General features: G+C 43.3%; 1 protein-coding gene across 1 annotated transcript in view; it reads left to right on the top strand.

The window, feature by feature from the left end:
* The window catches only part of SRPK2 (SRSF protein kinase 2), a 143,158-nt gene that overhangs the window by 52,578 nt on the left and 66,864 nt on the right, over positions 1-23,716 (top strand). The window contains exon 3 of the mRNA XM_018566441.1: positions 21,455-21,496. Within this exon, the coding sequence (XP_018421943.1) occupies positions 21,455-21,496 (42 nt within the window). The remainder of the gene's footprint in view (positions 1-21,454; positions 21,497-23,716) is intronic.

Below are 23,716 nucleotides of genomic sequence, written 5' to 3'. Positions count from 1 at the left end.
AGTGATGGCAGACAATTGGTGGATTCCATAGCCAATAGATAACCTAATGGGAAACCTAGTGCCTTGGCATTCCCATCATGTTTCACCCTCTGTGGGCATCACTGGTTGCTAAGGACGCTGTTGGTTGTGTAGCCATACCTTCCTTAACCAGGGTGCCATGTCACCCTGCGGTGTCTTGGCTTCCTCTGGGGTGACTCAAAATTTTTGCACAGCATCATGCCTTCTCAGCTGTCAGCACCATGGAAGTGAATGGCATTAATCCAGGGAGGGTGTGATCCATTCAGAAAAGGTTGGAATTTCGCCTCTGTCCAGGCCTGTTCCACCTTCCGCCATGCTGCCTTAGCTGTAGCTCCAGATGTGATAGTAGGACTCTGATATCAAGGGGTGCTTCTGATGCAAAGAGGGCTCCTGATGTGAAGGCGGAACTCCACATGATTTTTGTGCTTTTTACTATTGAGTTTCACCTTTAAAATCCATACCAGACCTCTATCTGGGATAAAGGTCTGGTATGTATTTTGAAAGGGGAATATGTCATTTTATTTTTTTTAAACTCAACAAAAAGTTGAGAAACACTGTTGTAGCTGACAGCGTTCTTAACAATCAGTAACAACCACAGTGGCCGTAGCCTTATGGGGATGCTTAGGGACTGGTTTCCCATCAGGTCTGCTTTGCTACAGATTGACAGCAGACAATGGGCGGATTGCATATATAATAGCGGGCTTTCTGCTTCCAACAGTTACATGAACCTGGTACAAGCTCTGACATTTATTGTTCCAGAGCTACCCTCAAATTGTCACTGTTGTCATACATTTTTGTTTTGTTTAATGGCTTCAAATCTCCAAAATGTACTCCTGTGACCCATTCCCTGCTATATGCTGACAGCGCAGAGCCACGCTGCAGTTGGGAAGGATCCTGACAATGCTGCCTGATTGACAGTTGGCTCTGCCCCTCCAGAGCCATCTGTGCCCACTGCCTCCCCTGTCTGTCCCTCCATTGAGCGCTGGAGGAATAGACTGGGGAGGGGGGAAATGCCTGCGGGGACCTGTGACTGACATTCAGCGTTCTCTACAGGGAGAGGCTGAGGGCTGAGCGATCATAAATGTGTGATCGCTCAGTTCTCAAGCTATAGAGCCAGTGTGTGACAGCTGCAGTGTCACACAACGACTGAATGTATTTGGAAAAGTATGTTTTACTCTCCCTAGATTTCTCCTTTCTAAGCGTGTATGTCCAGAACTTTTTCCTACTTTTCCATATAGTGAGAAGGATTAGAACTGCTGTCAGGTTTTTACTGCTATCTGAAGCTTTGTGTTAGAGATTTTCCCTCACTTTTCTGGTGACAGCGGTTTCTCTAGACAGAAAGGGAAAGTCTGCAACAAGGACAAGTACAGAAATAAAAATATTACAGAGGTTCTAGCTTTCCTCTCTTCAGCTAATGAAAATAATGGTTATTTCTGTCTGTTGCTGTGGGAGAATTACCTTTTTTATTTTCGGTCTGAGAGAAAGTCAGCGGGACAGGAAGTAAGGGTAAATCTATAGCGGAGGTCTGCAAACCAGCAACAAATGCACAGGAGCTTCTACCTTTTCCTACTCTCCACAATAAAATAAAAAGGTTTTAGCTGGATATGCAGTTTAACATTTTCATCTGCTTGGCTCACATTCTGCTCTTTGTTTACATTAGAGATTAGAAGGATGGAAGGCTGCCAATTAACTGCTGGTAGGGGGAACAAAGGTAAGCTGAGAGTATGACTTGGTATTATAATCGATTATGTCGATTAGTTGTTGCAGCCCTACACTTCAGTGCTTTTGAAGATGAAGTGCTCATAGTGCCTGCAGCTACAGAGGTTGAGTGCTTCTTTTAAACCCTTTGCTGCTAGAGCCATTTTTGCATTTTTCCCCCCACACAAGTTAAAATATAGATTTTAGGCCTAAAAATTGCCTATTTTTTTTTATGTCACTCGATAGTGTCCCAACAGTATATTAGGGCTGTAGCTAATGATTTTTTTTTTCGATTTAACTGGATAACAAAATTAAATACCATCCTTAATTTAAAATAAAATACACAAACGCAGGGTTACAAAGTTTACTTCAGAATTTAACTGCATGCACAACGTTTTGCAATTGCACTGCACTGGAACACACAGCATTGTGGTACCGTGCGTTCCAGTGCACGCAATCACACTGTGGGTGGGAGGCGTGTTTGGGGTGCCATTGGAATGAATGTCACTGCAATGCGCCTCCCACAGCAGAATATCCAAAAATAACTTTTTCACATCTTTTTAAAAAAAATAACTGTATTGTAAGCACATCGTGCTTCAGCCAAGGAATGACAGCTGCCAGTGGCAAGATTCCACAGAATGTAAATACAGCAGGTAGTGGGCTGGTATAGGAAACCTATATTTTCAGTAAATGCATTCACATTAATTTTAGTTCACTTAAATACACTACATTAGATTAGACTGTACCAGCTGTGTGGCCAGGGGGTCCTGTAGAATAAGGCCCACTTCCTGTTACAACAGTGAACCCAGAAGTAATTAAATCCTTGTAATTTCTGGGTTCATTGAATGGAGAGGAGATCAGCATACAGATGTCTGCTGGTCTCCCTTTCCTGCAGCTGCTGACACCTGCCATGGCTATCCTGGGACAATGGAGCTCGGGGAAGGAGAGAGGGTTGGTGTCGGCCGGGAAGTAGAGAGGGGTGGCAGGCTGCAGGGCTCCTGGAAGTGTAGACCAGTACATCAAAACCAGTAGTTGGCCTAATGAAAGCAAAAAGACTCCCAGCTTCTAAAGCAGCCAGGAGAGTACATATACAATCAAATATTTACATATTATTCACAAGCAGTAAATATTCGTTAACACTTTTGCTGCCACAGACATATACTACGTCTGTGGTAGCAATAGGGTTAAAGCATAAATGTGTGAACACATTTCAACATGTACAAACTGCAGTCAAAGCACACTGGCATACGGTATTAATCTTTCCATGACAAATGCATGATGCGTACACATTCTTGTCCTCCTGGAGGCTGCACTGTGGACAAGCTATGGCCTGTTTTTTGTTTGGTCTACGATTTGGGCTTATTCAATATGTACTCATCGTGTAGTTGGCATATAAATGTGCAGCCACCTCAGAATGCCTTTGTTGGTGCATAGTTGTGTTCTTGACTTTTAATAATGCCTGAGAAGACATTTGTGAATCATTGCAATATGCTTTGACCTGTCCTGTCTGTACAGTGATTTTGTGCAAGGTATGCATGATGGGTACCAGTACCAATAAAATCACAGGCCATGAATGTATGCGGAATCTGTGATCTAGTTAAGATACACAGGTGAAACTCGGAAAATTAGAATATCGTGCAAAAGTTCATTTATTTCACTAATGCAACTTAGCCTTCTACCAGGAGATTTTGGAGCACTTTATGCTTTCTTCCACAGACGAGCTCTATGGGGATACTGACTTCATTTTCCAGCAGGACTTGGCACCTGCCCACACTGCCAAAAAATTTCTGAAATTGTGGATCTGGGTTTTCATGAGCTGCAAGCCATAATCATCACAATTATGACAAATCACGGCTTGAATTATCTTGCTTTGCATGTAATGAGTCTATCTCATATATTAGTTTCACCTTTTAAGTTGCATTAGTGAAATAAATTAACTTTTGCACGATATTCTAATTTTTCGAGTTTCACCTGTATATGCTCCTAGGACACACAACTATGGAAATGTAGAAAGCCTTTAAATGTCTGTCTTTATTCTGTGTGATGGTTGTGCTTCAGGTACTGTATGTATGTATGTATGTATGTATGTATGTATGTAATACAATAATATATATTAGGAATGTCCCGATACCACTTTTTCAAGACCAAGTATAAGTACTTCCCCTCATGTACTTGCCGATACCAATTACCGATACTTTTTATTAAAGGGACAGTGGACTTATTCCTTCCCCGAGTTTTTACTGATATCAAGGGCTCAATTGGAAAAATTTCCTTTTGTTTATGGTGGCAATGGTTTTACCTACAACGGGGACTCTGACATCAATAAAAAGATGACTGGGGTCCTATCCCTCCCTTCCTCTTCTAAAAAAAGCAATATTTCTGCATGTGCTGCTATTGGAGGTTTTCCCTCAATGGTGAAACGATGGTCACTGGGAGAGTTGATGCTTGGAGACCTCTCTACCAGAGCCCCAGATATCAGTAGAAACCTGACAGAAGAGCTTACCTTTTACTTTACTATTTCAAGTTAGAAATTAAAAAGTTTGGGCTTGACATCTTCTTTCAAGCTGAATTCCAGTCACAGTTGAAATCTCACATGTGAACTGTCTTATCTTCTCAGGAAGGTCACTCAGTCTGTAGATTGGACAATAAAGGAGCAGCAAGACACGGATAAGCCATCAGCACTGCTCTTTCTGCCTGTCGTCACATGGTTTTGTAGTAAAGCCTGCCTGCTCCTACTGCGGTCCAACCTATTTGAGTGCTGATATATAGGTGATGATTGAATGCTGACATCGAGACTTAGCTAGTTGTATGTAAAAAAAAAAAAGCATGTACTGACTTAAAACAATCAATGAACAACTCCATTAAATTGTGTTTTATGTGCCTGGTGTTGAGTCTGACAGTTTACCTGTAGAGCACTGTTAATGTCACTTGCAAGTAAGAGGAGGCCTGTTTTGTGGTTCAATGCTGGAAACCTGTTTCAATGATTATGTAGAAACCTGCAGTAAGAAAGCAGAAAAGACAAACACAGGAAATAAACAAACCAAATGAAAAAGGATGCTGGGTATGTAACATTGCAAGAAATGTCTGCCTTTTATCAGATGAGAACGTGTCTTGCATTGTTGCCTGAAATCAGTCCATGTGTGCACCAGTTCTGTGCCAGTCAACCGAAAGTTAAATTTGGATCATGTTATTTTTGAATTTGTGATGTCAGAAAATATGCTTGTTTCTGCTGAACAGGAATCTGGGTTAATCTTACTACTGCAACAGGAACCAATAATAGTGAGATCTGTATGCATATATTCAAGTAGATTTGACTAAATCGAGGCCAGGAATTTTGCTTCGTGACAAACACTGCAAGGCACACTATGTGGGAAGCTTCAGAAGGAAGCTGCTATTCTCTGACTCCAGAGCTCTAGGCTAGCTTTGCGGCAGTAATGTCACTTGCTGTGAAGCTGAATAGTTGAGCGTCCTTAGGAATTTAAAGGGGAGATGTATTGTTTCAAGACAGATTGACTTTAGGCAACATCTTGAAGGTTCTCAACGTGCTTAGTAGCACACCCACACGTTTTCTTTCTATCCTTAGTAGGCAGATCTGTCCACAGACTTTGCATCTCACTTGGAGCAATTGGGCAAATTCAGTTTGCGCTCTCTTACAATGGAGAAGACAAGCCATGCATGTTTACCATCACGTTTCCAGGCTTTATATCAATTTGTACTTTAAAGGAGAACTATGGGGTTAAGGCTTTTCACCATAGTTCTCCTTAGGGTAACGGGAGGACACAAAACTGGAAGAGTATAGCTCGCGGTATACTGAGACGCCGCAGCTGAAGCGGATCCCGACAATTGTGCCGGGATCAGCCCAGCTGCGTGACTGACAGCTGGCTCTGCCTATCTAGAGGCAGAGCCAGCTGTACCCGCCCCCCCCCCCGTCCGTTCCGGCAGTCAGCGCTGGCGGATCGGAGCGGGGAGGGGGGAATCCAGCCCCTCCTCTGTCACGGCAGTGAGCCGTGACAGGATTGAGAGGTGAGCGAACGCCGCTCTGTGTTTGCTCACCTCCCGATCTACTGAGCCGACCTGTGACAGTCTTATTGTCACAGGGCGGCTAGAACTATGAGGTGAGTGAAAAGCACTCACCTCATAGTTCTCCTTTTAACCACACAGAATGACCCACATGTATCAGAAAATGTAGCTTGTATCAAAGCACTTAAATAGAAAAAAAATAATCTATAGTAAAACAATTAGCTATAACCTGATCTCTCATATTGGAGCAGAACAATTGCTTGGAGCATCCCAGAACGGATTTAATAACACAGCCTGTCAAAGGTTGATGCCCAAATTTTAAGAGCGGTTGGCAGTTCCAGAACTTGCTTTCTGGCTGACTCGAGTAAGACTTAAGTAAGAGCCAATTGGTCGCCATATAAAAGTCACATTTGGATGTAGGATTTTCTGTTAAAAAATGATTAGATCTCCAGCTTTTCCTTCATAAGAGGTGATAACTGAAAAATAATCTTTGTATTCCCTCTCTTGTCACACGGACAGCAACCCATCCTAAGGCCTTGTTCACACCAAGCGCGGAGCAGGTACAGAGCAGTTTCAGACCGGAGCAAAACTGCGTCCAATGTATTCCAATGGTATTTTTAGCTCCAGTTCACATTGCAGCGTGCAGGTCCAGATCAGGTAAAAAAACTTCAGCAGGCCCTATTTGACCTGCTCTGGAACACATGCAATCGCATCAAAAACGCATGCAGATGCCTGGAACGCACTGAAAGCCCATGTTAAACTAAAAAAAAAATGTTTTAACCAAAAACGCGGCACAACCCACTGCACTGCGTGTGCAGAGGCTCAGGCAGATCTGCTCTGCATTTGGTGTGAACAAGGCCTAAAAGAGATGATGTGAAATGTACCTTGAGAAAAGAGGGACATTTCTCTCCATGCAAAGAAGATACAAAGCCTACTCATACTGTATAGCTCTACCTCCAACAAGATACAGCACTTGTCTCGAATAGCTCACATCAGACCTGGCCTGCCCAATCATATGTGTGAAATTCTACACAAAGCTGTATGTTAGAGAATATGGAGAAAATCTGAGCAGAGGAATGTATCTGCATAGAGTTATAGTTAACACCAATCAAGATAAGGTTCATGTAGCAGCTCCATTCTCTGGGCCCCAGGAGCTGGTTGGTGGGTCCCAATCAGCATGTGAAGTATTCCGCTTAGGGCTGCACAGTGCTTTCCATAAGTAAAGATGCGGTAACCCAGCCCTGTATAAACAGTCATCAATAGCATGGTGATAATAGTGGAGCTTTGCTTGTATGGAAAGTTTAAAGTGACACTGTCACCACTCTGTACATAACAGATTCAACTTGCCCTTATGACTGTAGGTGCTGGGCAAAGTTACTAAAGGAACCTTTCTAGTGCAATTTTGTTCTTCTGTTTTTTTTATGCATGAAGCTCTTCATTTTCTACCATCTCTGACGCAAGTGTTGGTGCTTGCCCAAGATTCATGTACCTGTTGGAAACCGGTACATAACCTTGGCGCAAGTACCACCATTTGTGGTGCAGAGGCGCACTGAGGCTGGAGTGTCCATACACCATGAATTTGGTGCAGGAGCTTTAAAAGTCCATACCGCCAGAAAACTGGTGCTAAGCCTTTATTGAATCCCCCCATGGTGTCAATATCTTTCAGTGATGAGGGTAAGCAGTCTCAAACTGCTGTTTGGAGGGTAAGCAGTCTCAACGCTGTTTGGAGGCTGGAATTAGTGGTTCTATAAATTTAGGCCACATCTGTGTGATGCACACATGGCCACCAGCCAAGAAGGAAAGATTTGCACGGCTTATATATCTAGTAATAATTTTTATTTTATTGTATTTTTTTTGGTTTTGAAGGTTACAGTTCTTTTCCTGAAAATGGCTTTATTCGCCTTCATCTCCAGCACGATGTTGCCATCTTTTTTTTATTTCTTCAGAAATCATCCAGAAATCATCCAGGGTCTACTTACTGACTAATATGCTGGCTCAGAAATGACACAGCCAAGTAGATTCTGGTCCCCATGCAGGCCATAGTTGTGTTCACTAATAGCTAACACAGACCAGGCCCCTGCTGCAGAGCACTTTGCTATGTGACTTTATTTACATTGTTGCAGTAATCACTGCAGGAAGGAGACTGAGATTTTTCACCCTGCTCAGAGCAGACATGACTTTATTTCAGCCTAGACAAAGTCACTTGACTGGAGTTTAGAGTCGAAATCCAACTCTAAGGCCTCATTTACACTGCCGCGCGTATATGCGCGTATTATGCCATATGCAGCATATGCAAATAAATGGCTCCATACACATAGCTGCGCATGGAGCCGTATATTTGCGTAGCGTAAAAATGCGCAAAAACAGAATGGAACCGAGATGCGTCCGGGCAGCATATTTCTGCGTATTTTACGCGCATATATATACACACGTTTACGCAGTGCAGTTTATTCAAATTTCGATTACGAATGATGCATTCTGGGATTGCATATAGTGCACGCATATACGCGTGTAAATGTGTATATATACGCGTACATACGCAATATACAATTTTGCTCTTGCGTTGTGTGTGAATGAGGCATTAGGCCTCATTCACACTGATAAGAGCCAGCCCGTACAGATCTGTGGTGCGCACGGCCGTATCGGGCTGCTCCAGGGAAGGACAGGTGCTGCGTGTGATTGTACGCCGCTGCCTGTTCTTCTCTATGGGAGTTTGGGGCCATACACCGCCGTATGCTCACCCAAACTGCACATCCATGCGGGTGCCCGTGCTCGGACGCAGACAGGATCCATTCTGTCTGCGTATGAGTATGGACACCTGCCCAGATGTTCAGGTGACCGTATGGCCACGTACTCCCATAGAGAAGAACAGGCTGCTGCGTACAGTCACACGCAGCACCTGTCCTTCCCGGGAGCTGTCAGATACGGCCGTGCACGCCTCACGAGTCTGTACGGGTTGGCTCTTATCAGTGTGACTGAAGCCTAAAGAATGATGTATACTTACATTGGTCCAGTCTGCAGTCTGGTGCAATGTAAGAATATTTAATTTATCACCAATAGGGCCACTGAGAATCCTTTAAAACGCTGTTGTAGCCACAGCTACCACAGTGCTTTACTGCAATCTTCTGGGTCCTGTACTGCTGCTGTACTAAGTGCTATGCAAACACAGAAGGTCCCTCGCTCGGCACAGCGTCCATTCAACATCTACAATTTTTTTTATCAGTACATACTAGACATTCTCTGTTTGGCAATGTAAGTTTACATAAATCTTTACAGCTGGAGTTCAGCTTTACGGACTACTATTGATAAAAGGTACAGCTTTTCCGAACAGTGGTAAAGTTTCTGTATATTGTCACATTTAAAATTATTTTACTCATGCAGACTTGATAAGCTACTGAAAGGCCTGTTTAAGAAATAAATCCATTCTTTAAATTTTTTTTAAAGTTTGTAATGGAAGTAATCATGTGTACTGTGAAGGCCCATTCACACAGTCACAATGTGATAACCACGCGGTAATGTAAAATACATGATTTAGTGCACCGCTGTGTCATTCATAATAAAGTGCACCTCCAAAATGCATGTTTCCTGCAATGCAGTGCAGCATGACACAATGCTGTCCTGTCCGTTGTGCTGGGAGAAAATCCAGACTGCTCCATTTTTATGTACATTTCAGCACATTAATTGACGCTGCATGCGTTGCAGCGCACAGCATTGTGGTGTGAATGGGCCCTAAGACCTGGTTCACACCTAGGCGTATTGCATATGCGCGTCTGTCGAGCGTTTTTTTTTACCACGATTCGCGGTAAAAAAATTGCGCGCCAAACCTGCGTTTCCAAGGGCTACTTGGCTGTATCCCAATGGAAACGCGCAACAAAAACGGCCCAAAGTAGTACATGTACCTTTTCAGGCGTGGGCCGTTTTGTAGCGCGTTAGGGACGGGCTGAAATACGCCAAGGTGTGAACCAGACCCATTGAATACAATGGGATTTAGATGTTTGAGCGTTTTGTAGAGCGTTCGTCGAGCGTAGAACGGACTACAAAACGTTCAGGTGTGAACGAGGGCTTAAGGCAATGATCATTCACAGAATACTTTTTTGCAACTGCTTTATAATACTGCTCATGCTGCTGCACATATATGTGAATGTCTAGATCAGGGGCGCCCACTATTTTTCGTCTGGAGATCTACTTTTCAAATGACTAGCTCATTGAGATCTACCAACGAAAAAACACCTGCATTCAGGGGCGGGAGGGGGCGTGGCGGTGCATTGAAGTCAATGGCTCTGCTGTGCGATCACTGGTAGATCGCGATCGACCTTGTGGGCACCCCTGGTCTAGATCCATAGCCATGTGATTTCTTTTTTTCTTCTGAATCCTTACAGTATAGCCTTGGTAAGTTTGTCATATGAGCACTGATGAAGGGGAGGATCAGTAATCCTGATCCCTCTCTTTAAACTACCTCTCTTTAAACCCTGCGGTGCTGGACTAACCCTGCACTGCAAGGGTTAAATGCTCGTATTGGTCTAGGGTCTGGAATAAAAAAGGTATAATCACCCAATCCTCAGTCCCGCAGCAGTGACTGCAGGTGTGGAACCGCCCCTCAGTTTGCTCATGTCCAATGCAAGAGAATGGACGTGATGACATCATGGGTCCTTAGACTGCCAGAGCATGGAGGAAGAGTCTTTTATTTTAGACCCTAGACCAGAAAAAGCAGCTAATCCTTGCAGTGCGGGGGTAGACCCACTGCAAGGGTTAATGTTTAATATGCCTGGAGTTCTTCTTTAAAGAGAGGGATCAGGATGAATGATCCTCCCCTTCAGAAGTGCTCATATGACAACTTACCTAGGCCATACTGTAAGGATTCAGAACATTTTGTTTACACCGTGAAAGGTACGTATTTTAGCTATTTATTTATTCATTCCAGCAAGACTTTTAACAGTGTTCTATGTTAGCCTTTGTGATGATGCGGCATTAGAGAATTCACTAATAACATTTGACTACAATATTGTTCTGAAGGTTTGAACTTTACAGCTAAAATGATGCTACTCCCAAATGAAAAGGTTCTGACAAAACCAAGCTATTGTACATTAAAACGGCGCTTGATTTGTTTTAACGTTACGTGTGTTACAGGTTTCCGTGACTGACTGCAGTGTTGTTTCTATAGCAACACATTGAATGGAACATAATTTTATTACTTGGTTTGTCCAGATGATATGGTGGTGAAGTAAGATGGTTTGAGTAGGTCAGCTGTCAAGTCAGCCTGTATAAATTCTGAATTGAAAGGATCTCCGGTTACTAGTGCTGATCATGCAAATGACGGTAAGCTGGGTTTTTACCAGTGTTCTATCCAACTCGGTAACAACAAAAGTAAACTTGGCAATGTGGAAACCACAACCCAGAAGCTGGATGGTCTAAAGACCCAGGGAGGGCATTATTTCACTAACCATAGATCGAACTGACCAAAAGCAATAGCATAGGTGCTCAGATTTTATGCATTGCCCTGGGCATTTCATTGCGGCATTGACACATTTGATCTGTTTGTCTACAGACAGAGCAATCTGCTTCATGCTTCATCTATTAGCCCATCCTTATGTGTCTTATCATGAGGACTATTTTATTGAATGGCTGTGAAAATATGGGACTCTGAAGGAGACCTGTAATGAGAGAAAGGAGGCCACATTGCTAAACTCCTAAAATCCTACTTGCCTGCCTGTCTCTCCCTTCATTGCTTTTAGCGTCACTGACCTGCAGCTTTTACTTTTTTATTTCCTTTAAATACGACACAGCAGGTATCCTTCAAGAGAAGAATGAAGATTTGCCCCAGTATTGACCAATGAATGTAGATGTTATGTACTCAAATGCCAGGCAAACCGCTAAATAAACATTTGAGATACATATACTGTACTTTAACTGTTTTTTATTTTTTTTATTTGTTTATTGATAAACAGCTCAGAATGTACACACATAAAAGAGGAGCGGCATGCCGCTCAAAACGTAGTGCAAAAGATAAGATCACATTCCGGATTCACGCAGGGATCCAACAGCGGGCCTGCTACGCATATATAGACATTTGTTTAACAGGTATAGTCCGCAGCACGCGTGGGTCAACATACCCACTAGATTGGTAACATATATAATGTAGTAGAAAACATCTCTGATACCATCCTTCCACATCTTGGCATATTATCATTCCCACCGCCTGTGCAACCACAATAAACTAAACATTTGCTGTGTGAAGGTATATTTTCCTCTTGTGCGCTACAGGGTGAACTCCTATAGCGAAGATTGCCGGGAGTTTATCCTATATCGTTTTGCAGAAAGTGAACATATGTGGGAACTTCATCCCTAACAGGGGGGGGGAAGTAGAGGGAAAGAAGAAAGGGTATAGGTAATAGCCCGGTTTCCCGCGGTAGCAGATCCGGCCCCTACGCTCAGGTCGCCATGACCCGCAAATACGTATCCGAGTCACGGAAATGGAGCCATGCACCCCAGGTTGAGCAGAAGCGCTCTTCGGAGTTATGTACAGCGGAAGTGAGATCCTCCATGCGATATGTGTCATTGATTTTTTCAAACCACATGCGCCTGGTAGGGGGAGTGGTTTGCCTCCATAGCATAGGAATGCACGCCTTGGCAGCAGAGAGTAGATGGATAGTGAGAGACCTCTTGTATTTGGTAATGGGCATGGCCGACATGTGTAGTAGGTAGGTCGCAGGTAGATCACCCAAGTCAGTCATGGTAAGTTGATTTATGGTTTCCCTGACATTATCCCAAAAGGGTCTGAGTTTGGGGCAGGACCAGAAGATGTGGGACATCGTTACTTTAACTGTTTTAACTACCAAGGCCTTTGTAATTGTGTTCAGCCACCATTGTGGGCCAAAGAACGAATACAATCACACTGAAGGGCACACTCATAATTTGTGATCCAGACATCTTTTCAGACAGTGCAGCCAGGTCCGTACCTCACTTTACTGCAGCTCTGCAATACCGGTTGATTACGGACCTGCAACCAGCCTGAGTGGAATTTGCAGCATGCTGATAAAGTGATCACTCTGCTTTAAGCTTATTCAGAGTGTTTACTAAAAGCCCTGTGACAATAGAGCTCTAGGGCCATCATTTATGGCTTACTCGAAGCTAATGACCTGTAAAGGCTTTTTGTGGGTCTCCTGTGAACAATTTTGGGTATCATAGTTTGCCTGTAGGTCTAAAAGTCCATTTCCACCTTTGCAGAAGTATTTTTAAAGTTATATGCCAGCAATGTACATGAAGCGGGCATATGCAGTTGCTGTATACGAACACAGAAACTTACTTTTTTTTTAGCTGTCCTCTTCATGGCTCCTTTTCAATTAGGCCCCTCTGCGTTCTGCAAGCAGTCTATGTTAGGGATTCCGATTATTGGATCTACTGATAATGGGGGCCAATATTCCCGTTTTTAAAATCTGTAACGTACCGATATTACCGATAATAAACACAGTGCAAAATTCATAGACTGAAATTCGCACAGTGATTGCCGCTGTCTGGCCGGCATCCCTTGATCAGACGATTGAAGGAGCCAGTCAATAAATCTACCTGGGAACAGAGCCGTCAGCCTTAGAGGTGCCGACTCTGTTCTTGTATTCTGACAGAGGCCGCTGGCTATTGCACCTGCTCACTGCTTGCTGTCACCTAAAGGAGAGCTTTCTCCTTCTTTACCTCCTCTGCTGATTGACAGCACTCAGTGGATGGGTGCAATAGCTAGCCTGCTATTGCAATAGCAGACTGGCTATTGCACTGCCTGCTTTTTACATTCAGCTGCCGGCTGTGGGATGGGATACTGCCACTGGCAGATTAATGGGATGGGGGTTGTCCGATATCAGGCGACTGCCGGCTGTTTTCAGAATATCGGTACCTGATATCGCTTATCGGCCTGAAAGGTGGCTAATAATCGGTATCAGTTCCAAAAAAACTATGGGTTGACCCCTAGTCTGTGTGAATTAACACACACTCTGAGCTTTCTCCCCCAATATATTAGTATTCATAGCGGCAACCCCCTTTGGACAGTTTATTGTAACCTGGAAAGGCAGAGCTGGTGTGCAGTGATCTTGTTACAGTGACTCACTGGGAGGGCGTCAGCTGATTTACAATCTGACTCCAGCGTCGGACTGAGTTTCTTGTTGAGAAAATGTTTAATTTCTAGGATTCAGGCCTATTAAAAAGTCCATAAACAATTAAGAAAGCCTGCAATGTGAGTCATGAAAATGTACACATATATACATCATCATGGCACCTCTTTATTACCACAATAAATGCTAATCACTTACAAAGGTGGACATATGCTTTAAGTCCTGATATATTTGGTATCTATTTACTTGACTCAAACCCATCAAAAAATTGGATATTGTATTGTTTGTGTGCAATAAAATTAGTTTGATTGTATTGTTTACTGAAAATATAGGTTTGCTAAAGTATTAGGAGGTGTGCAAATATAACACAATGTAAAAATAAAATCACCTACCATCATTTTATCCTGCAGGGTCTCTGCTTTCAGAAAATAATAGGTTTTTAGGTAACAAATGTGCAATTTAGCATGTGTGAGAAGGTAAACCAAATAAAGAAAAATAACTTGTTGATCCAGAAATGCAGTGTGCTCCTACATTCCTCTTTGACATGACAATTCACACTTTTTGGCTCTGAATTCCAAAGCATGTGGTGTCAACCTTGCCTACTTCATTAGATAATCATTTTGACTGTGTCATTAGTTTCTAAACCTTCCAGTATGAGTTGTACATCTTCCTTTCACTGACCTGCATATTAACACCTTCACCTCCCTTATCCTGCACATGAACCCCCCTCATCTCCATCCTCCCTTTGTATGTGACCTATACACTGGTGAGACCTGCACCTTCCTCCTCCTCCTCTCCCCCTTTCTGTGTATGACCTGTACATTAATGATGTGCTGTTGGCTAATGCGCTATTGCCAAACTTTGTGTTTTATTTACCCCCACTACCAGCATCTTTATTTCCAAAAATTGCTTCAAAAATAATATCACCTTGGGATATCTAGCTTACAATGGGAGTCATTTTGGGAGTGTCTGTACTCTCATGATCAGTGGCGGAACTACCAGGGTCGCAGAGGTCGCAGCTGCGACTGGGTCCTGCAGTTCCACCACATAGAAGGGGCCCAGAACAGGAGGACAGGGCCCCTAGTAACCGATGATTACCCGGATATTTAATATCCCGGTAACCGCTAATATCAGTACCGGGGTCTCTTCCTCCAGTCCTGGGCCCTTCGTGCTTCACGCTTCTCCCCTCACTTTGTTCCGGCCGGGCGCAGCGTGAAGTAGGATCGAGCCCGCGCAGCAGCCATTGAGTGGAAAGAGGGGCTTTTCCCACACCCTCATCACACAGAGTTGCCTGTGTGCTGTCAAAAGCTCCAACTCCCTGGGTAAGAGAAGCCTGCTGCGGACATGAAGGGGGAGATATAGAGAGCTGAGAATTTGAAGGGGACATGTGAGAGGAGAGTGTGGGGTCAGGGAAAGGAGAGCTGGGGGAATGAAGGAGGAGGTAATGGGGACACGAAGGGGGCGATAATGGGGAGTTGGAGACATGGAAGAGGAGAGTGTTTGTTTGTTTTTGTTTTTTTTTTGTCTACATTTTTTTTTTTAAACAATGTATCAAATGTTTTCCTTTTTTTGGGGGGGGGAGGGCGGGGGTTTTTTTTCTTCATGGATTTTTGCACCGGGCCCTGAGGTCACTAGTTACGCCTCTGCTCATTATATTTTTATTTGATATGTTAGGAATGCAACGATAGCGATATCAGTATTACTGGGCATTTTTATGAGTACTCGTACTTGTGAAAATCTTCTGATACTAAGCGCCAATACTGGCGCTTTACATTTTTTATCAGGAGTGGGTGTCGTGAGGTGCAGTGCTTGCTGGGGACCTCAGTGCAGCCTGCTGGGGACCTGCGGCGGCTGTCCTTTGCAGCCTCCATTTCTCCTCCTCTGTGATATCCGCTACAGCCCTGGTGAAACCGTGAACATCCTCCTAAGACCCTGCACAGCCCTGGAGAGCAACAGTGTGTATGTAGCTTCATATTATTCTTCATTGCTGTATAATGTATTGCTGGGATTTGTAGTCCTCTATAATTGGTGGTATTCTGCATTGCTGTAAAATGTAGTTTTGGGATTTGTAGTCCTCCTATAGCCAGTGCCTTTCTGCATTGCTGTATAATTTATTGTTGGGATTTGTAGTCCTCTATAATTGGTGGTACTCTGCATTGCTGTAGAATGTAGTTTTGGGATTTGTAGTCCTCTATAGCCAGTGCCTTTCTGCATTGGTATACAACGTATTGCTGTGACTGTGCCCTGGTGCTCCACCACTGTCCTAAAATCATTAGTCTGTATTGTTATAGGAAAACTGTCACATGACACTAAAAAAAAGTATCTGTGATTGGTATTGGCGAGTACTTGAGGAAAAGTATGCTATTATCTCGTACTCGGTCTGAAAAAAAATGGTATCGGTGCATCCCTAGAAACAAGTTTTTTTTTCCACAAAAATATTTGGTTTTTTTTTTCCTTTTTATATAGTAAAAAGTTAAATTAAAGGTCATGTCATCAAACCAATGATATCCAGTAAATAAGGGAAACACAAGTGTGGGGTGTCATGGGCATCTTTAGTGATTTATAATGCCTGATTTTCTAAAGCAAAACGTCAAACCCTCTGCCATTCCTGTGACATACTTTCCGTTTAGCTGAGACTAATCAGGCTCTGCAGTACAGTAACATGATGGGTATGAGATCACGTCTTTTCCTTCTGCATGTTGAGCTCTTGGTTTGAAAAGCTCTGTCCTGTGTGGGGGCACGTGACAGTATTCTGTGATAGGACAAATGTATACCTGTCACTATGAACCATAATAATGGCTCTAACGGGAAGGTCAGGTGTCTTGTCAGTGATGGACTGTAGGGAATTTTTTAATGAGTCCAGCCAATAAATATGGCAATCTGGGATGGGGCCTACAGTAGCCAGAACAATTGTCCGAGTGGCGCAACCAGTAAAAGGGGAGAACATTGGTGTTCCTTTTGTGGGTTTTGTTTTTTTTACATTTTCTAAACTAATGTATAGAAAATTAAACTTGGCCTGGGACATGCAGAACCTGGTGCTTGCTTTGGTAATTACTTTTCATATTTTGTTTAGTTATATGGAAAGTAGCTTTAGCTTTTTCTCTCTTCAGTATTCCCATTAGAAAGATTTCCTGTTCTGACAGGAAGTGAGGGGAAATTTCCACAATGGGGACACAGATGGCAATAAAAAAAACCTGATAGAGGCTCTAACCCTTCCCCACTTGATCCAAAACAAAGTAAAATGTTTTGAATGCAGTAGGTCTTAACCATTAAACGTATGGGGCAAGTTAGTGTGTCTTACTAAGTCTCGTACTATAGTTCTTTAAAGGATTGTAACATGTTCTGTTATTACAATTGTCTGCCTTTTCTGTATGGGGCTCCCTGCCATGTTCATACACATGAAAATTCATTGATCTTTAAAATGCAACTTAAGCCAAAACGTAATTTTCAGTTTTGGATAGAGCGTAGAGGAATTAAAAGACCTGTCAGGTTTTTATTGCTCTCCGTGTCTCTATTAGGGAGATTCACGCTCTTTGTCCTGGTGACCGCTATCACTGAAAGTGGTAATAAGAAAATCCCAAGTTTTGAGTTGTCATTAGCACAGGAATAGATGGCAGATCTAGCAATCGGGACACTATTTCTAGTGACCCTGCTGACCACCAAGAATGTGCAGCCTCACTGGAGGGATTTCCTCTCAATACCTGTTGCTGCTATGGGCAGTGGCGTCCCGAGGCGGGGTGTCACCCAGAGCAGGTACCGGGTGACACCCCGCTGTGACGTCATCGTGCACATGTGTGATGACATCACGCGCTACTACCTGCCAGCGGCTATCTTGGTGATGGACGCTGGCAGAGGAGGGGGGCGTTCACCTGGCGGGTCCCCTCCTCTCTCGTGCAACTGTCGGGCTCTCAGTCCATGACCGAGTGCCTGACTTTTCAGAGGGTCATGACTGTCATTTTGGTGTCACCCGGCTGCGGCCGGCACCCGCCCCCCCTTAGTGGCGCCACTGACTTAATGGACAGGAAGTGAAGAGAAATCTCCCTGATGACAAGTAAAAAACAATTGACTGGTTTATAACCCTTCCTTAAAGTGACGCTAAACTCAGAAGTTAAATCTCAAAAATGTATTCAAGTACCTTAACTAAACAAAAATGTATCTTATTTGTGTATCACTCGGCTGTAGATCCTCAAATCATCTCTGAATTGGTGCTGACACTGTCCTTCCTTCTGAAGGGTGGCTACTTTTGTTCCCCATGGTTCCTGTGTGTGTTGTAAAGTAGCCACTGCACCAACCACGCTCCCGTGATGGACTGCAATCTCATGTTTAGTTTACTAAATTGTATTGAGATTGTAGTCCATCACAGGAGTGAGCTTTGAGCTGTGACTACTTTACAACATACACAGGGACCATGGGGAACAAAAGTAGCCACCCTCCAGAAGGAAGGACAGTGTCAGCACCAAGTCAGAGATGATTTGAGGATCTACAGCAGAGTGACATTTTAGTTAATAGCGATGGTACTTTAATGCATTTTTGAGATTAGACTCCTGAGTTTAGTGTCATTTTAAGCTAGCCATACACTGTGCAAATTTTGCCTGGTTCTTGATGAAACAGATGAAATTCACATTGGGTACCCTGGTCGGCACCCTTCTGCCCGGCATCCCTCAGTCAGGAGATTGAAGGAGTCAGTTGGAAGTTCTTTGGTCGGACGGGGCTTGCTGCCAATAAGCTGCATGCACTGTTTGTGTTTTCTGACAGTGGCCGGCGCCGGCCACTGTCGGCCTACCAATTAACTGCATGCACTGTTTGTGTTTTCTGACAGTGGCTGGCGCTGCTGTTAGAATACAAAGCTCACAGTGGGAGATTAATCCATCCACACTCTTTAGCGTGGATGGAGGAATCTGTTATAATTTTTTGTTCAGCACGCAGGTTGAAGCAAAAAATATTAGTGTATACCCAATACTAAGAAAAAACGTTTTGGCTTTTGTTCTTTAAATCTAATGAGTTTATTAGAGTGTAATTAAAGGAAAGGAAAGTAGGGTTCTTAAAGGAGAACTATGGGGTCAGTGTTTTTCCCCATAGTTCTCCTTAGGGTAACGGGAGGACACAAACTAGCGTCCTCCCGTTACCCTAAGCTCAGTATACCGCGAGCTACAGCTCACGGTATACTGAGACGCCGGAGCGGATCCCGACGTAGATGACGGGATCTGCCCAGCTGCGTGAGTGACAGCTGGCTCTGCCTATCTAGAGGCAGAGCCAGCTGTACCCGCCCCCTCCCCCGTCCGTTCCGCCAGTCAGCGCTGGCAGATCGGAGCGGGGAGAGGGGAATCCAGCCCCTCCCCCTGTCACGGCAGAGAGCCGTGACAGGATCGAGAGGTGAGCGAACCTGGTATGTGTTCGCTCACCTCCCGATCTACTGAGCCGACATGTGACAGTCTCATTGTCACAGGTCGACTAGAACTATGAGGTGAGTGGAAATCACTCATCTCATAGTTCTCCTTTAATATATTCTCTTTCTTGCCATGAATTGAATGCTACCCCTGAACTCCCTCATGTCACTAGGCACATTATCATATGGTTTCTGTTTCCTGGAGCTTTGTGACTGTTTCACACTATTAGAGACTGCAGATTTTCTCAATCAGACAAACCATGTCTGGCAGACTTGCAGTGAGGTGACTGGCAAGGCAGAACCAGGAAGTAGAGCCTACATTTGTTAGAAGAAAATATGGCAATCCACTTTCACGTTTATAGTTGCAAGTTATTAATAGTAACAAGGATTTGTAAACACATTATTAACATAAATTCATATCATTTACATGAGGCTGATTTATTCACATTAGAATCAAAGAAAACTTTATAAGGCGACATTTCCTCTGTAAGATCGGTGTCTGCTGAGATATAGGTTAATGCTAGGTGAATTGGGAGATTGTGTAATCATAGTGGTGTGTTTTGTTATTTGCAGCAAGGGCGATCTTTGTTATGATAAACACATTTAGTGAAGATGGAAAAAGCGCTAGAATCTAAAGAAGTCCTGCTTTAATGATCCTCTTCTTCTGCATGTTGTGTTATCTTTATGAATAATACCCATTTTCCTGTGGTGCTCAGAGGATTAGTGTAGCAACAGGTTGCATCACAAGCGCATGAACAAAATGGACACAAATTACATTGTCACTTCATAGGGAAATACTGGATAAACAATGGAAAATAAACATTAACGAGAATAGTAAATGGAGCCATGTGACCAGCCACCATGTCACACCATGTCACATGCAAATAAGGTGCAGCTGATGTACTGAACGCGTCGGAACAAAATCTGTGCAGCATGTTGTCAGTGAACGGTAAAATGGAACCATATTGTCATATTAGTATGTTTTTCATGTTATCAATTTCTTAATTGATTATAAAGTAAATCAAATCACTAAAATATATAATCTTTTAAGAAGGAGAAAAAAATGATTAACCCTTGCGGTGGGGTACCCTCGCACTGCAAGGGATAAGTGCTCATTTGTGTCTAGGTGCTAAAAAAAAAAAGTTATGCTCACCAGACCATCCGAGCCGGCTTCTTCAGGGCCCTGTCACACCATGTTTGGACCAGATCTGCACGCGTTTCTGCAAACGTGGTGCGTTTGTGACGCGTTCCAGTGCATTTTTATTTTTGGGTGGGGGTAATGTCATTATGCAAATTCATTTCTTCCTGCTCCATGTCATAGCTTCTATTGCGTTCTGGTGCAGTGCATTTGTGATGCGTTCCACTGCAGGAAAACTTTGACATGCAGCATTTTTTTTTCTTGCACTGGAACGGACTGGACTGGTGTGAACAGAGCCCCATAAAATCACATATAAATGCATTGGGATGCATTTTTTGGTGCAAAAGAAAAATGTAACGTACCACATCTGATCCGGGACATGGTGTGAATAGGCCCTAAACTGGCCATACACCTATAGATTATCTGCAGATTTTCTATGTTCAGATGGAAAAAGTGCAACAGATTATAACAATCTAATATTGTATATCAAAAATAAAAGTAATCTCATGCACCCTCACTTCCCACAGGTGCATAGGGCACACCCATGTATGAAAACATTGACTGCGCCACACTTTAGCTTTTGCCTCGAACATTAAAGTGACAGCAGTAATTCTAGGGTTTCATTTTTGTTATCTCTAAATGATAAGCAGTAGATGCATTTTAAGCATTGCCTATGAACAATATTGAACCATGCCTTTTCACCATTTCACAAGCACATGCAATTTTAAGACTTCACGTTTGGTATCTAATTACTCGACAAGACCCCATCTTTTATACTGTACCAAAGAAATGAGTATTCTATTCTTTGTGTGCCCTAAATTACATTTTAGTGTATTTCTTTTGTACCAATATCAATTTGATAAATAGTTGCATAAATATTGTGCAGCAGGGCCTCTGCTTTGAGAAAATATATATTTGGGGGTTTAAATTAAATTTATATTTTAAAAAATCAGATTTAAACGTGTGAAAAATGGCTGCGGTTCTGAAGTGGTTAATAATAACTTTGGTATTGAAAAAGATTGCCATCCACCTTTTATAACCAGTTTTACTGCTTATAAAATATCCGTTGTGAATTAAGGGAATCTTTTTATATTCCAGGCCGGAGGCTCAGCAGAAAGCACCATCAGTCCCTCCACCTCCCCCACCACCTCCTCCTATACCTGAACCAGCTCCTCCAGAGCCCGAGGAGGAGATTTTGGGATCAGACGATGAGGAACAAGAAGATCCGGCTGATTACTGTAAAGGTCGGTAACCACAACAGCTATAGTTTTGTAAATTTAATTTTGCTATATTCATTTCTGCAGCACGGCCCTATTTTACATCTGTTTTACACAGATCCATTTACCTAGACAGGAGAAGTAAAGTTTTTGTGCATAGATTGTTCAGCTTTTAGCCTATAACAGTGATGGGAGTCTCATATCCCTTCTGTAAGCAATGCCAATATTCTTTAGATTTTTTTTTTTTTTAAGCCATATCTAAATCATAAGCCTGCTTTGCATACTTTTAGGCCCTGTTCACACTGGGGCGGATTTGGCCACACGGATCCGCCGACATGAACAATCGCATACATTGCTATGAGGACTGTTCGTGCGACCGATCAGCTCAGCGCGATCAGAACCGCTCCCCGCCCAAACTGCCCCCTGACCCTTTTTTGCTGCGCTGATCAGTGTGGGTTCCATACAGCTTTCAATGCAACCGTGCTGGTCCGCAGCCGCGCTGAAATACAATTTTGAAATCAGCGCAGAAACCGCGCTGCTCCGCAGCCGCCCTGGTGTGAATGGGCTCTTAGGCCTGTTTAAATTTCATTTGGAATGTATGATGGTATTTTAAGGGAAAAGATGGTGTTTCTTCCATATACTTAAAGTGTATGTTTAGACTTTTTTTTAGTTTTTGTTAGAGTAAGGAAGGGTTAAAACCCCTGTCAGGTTATTTTTTGCTGCCTCTGTCCTATAGGTGAGAGCCTTTACTTTCTGTCCTGAGGATGAAATAGGATGTTATTGATTTTCTCTCCAAAGTGAGAAGAATTCCTCTCATACACAGTTGCCAGATGAACTGGTGTTCCCAGTAAAAGGTGTACATCTCTTTTTTTTGGCAATGACTGTAAAATGTTGGGAATTTCCATAAATTTCAGTTTTTCTCACAATGATGACCAGGACAAATAGACAGCAATACAAACCTGTCACTGGTTCTAACTCTTTAACTCTCTCCAACACTAAAAAAAATAACCTTGTATTACGTTTAGTAAAAACACTTTTTAAATGGTTATATTTCTGTAATATTTACCTGTCTGCAACCAGCAGGTGCTAGAGTGAGTCTTGTGCTTCAGTGTTTCAGCTGGCTTACTGCTGTGCTGTACAGAGCTGGATAGCAGGGTTAACCACACAAACAGCAAGAATAAAGCTGGCCATACAGCCAGGGGCGTCCCGAGGCCCGGGTGACACCCCAGCTGTGATGTCATCGCGCATGCGCGGTCATCTTATTGACGCCTGCCGGCGGCCATATTGGTGATGGACGCCGGGCAGAGAGAGGAGGGGACGTTCACCCGGCGGGATGAGGTATGCCCCTGGGTCCCCTCCTCTCTCCTGACACTGTCGGGCTCTCGGTCAGTGACCCAGTGCCTGACTTCACAGAGGGGGTTAGATGAAAAAAGTGCAACAGATTCATCCATCTATACTAAACTGTGTGAATGGAGGAATCTCCCACTGAGCTAAGCTTCAGTATCTTGCTAGTCGGCCCAGCTGGCTGTCAAAATATCTGAACAATCTGATTGGGTGCAAGCATTGTTCAGGTATTTTGAGAGCCAGTGGGGCCGACTAGCAAGATACTGAAGCTTGGCCCAGTGGGAGATTCCTCCATCCACACAGTTTAGCGTAGATGGGGGAATCTGGCCAGCTTTAGTGAGCATAATGACTCGGAAGGGGCACACCCCCTCTACACCTTCTTTTCTGGTGGAGATAGTCTAAAAGTAAAATCAATAAGTGCATAGCTAGTGCTGGGCTTTCTTATTAGGCCGACTGGCAGATACTCTACACACATCCTGCATTAAATCCTCATTTGTGATAATAAGGATTGTATACATACAAGCAAAATTGTATACATTAGTTTATACATCTATTTAAAGAAATTGTAAATAGCATTTACAAAAAGGCTGTTACCTAAATGCACTTAACTGCTATGTTTAAGTACTTTGCTACCTCAAAAATGTTTTGATCATCCTAAGGAGCACACCGATCACCACCACCAGCATTATGCTGATGCCTTCATTTTCTGCATCAGCTCAGCTGGTGGTAGAGGCGCGGCAATCGCAGAAAAAAAGGTGCATGTACCTTTTCTTTGCGACGGTCATGTTAGATTACGCGG

The sequence above is a fragment of the Nanorana parkeri genome, unplaced genomic scaffold (assembly GCF_000935625.1).
Source record: "Nanorana parkeri isolate BGI_ZX_2015 unplaced genomic scaffold, ASM93562v1 scaffold949, whole genome shotgun sequence".
In the NCBI taxonomy this organism is placed as follows: Eukaryota; Metazoa; Chordata; class Amphibia; order Anura; family Dicroglossidae; genus Nanorana; species Nanorana parkeri.
This window is presented reverse-complemented; position numbering and strand designations above follow the sequence as displayed.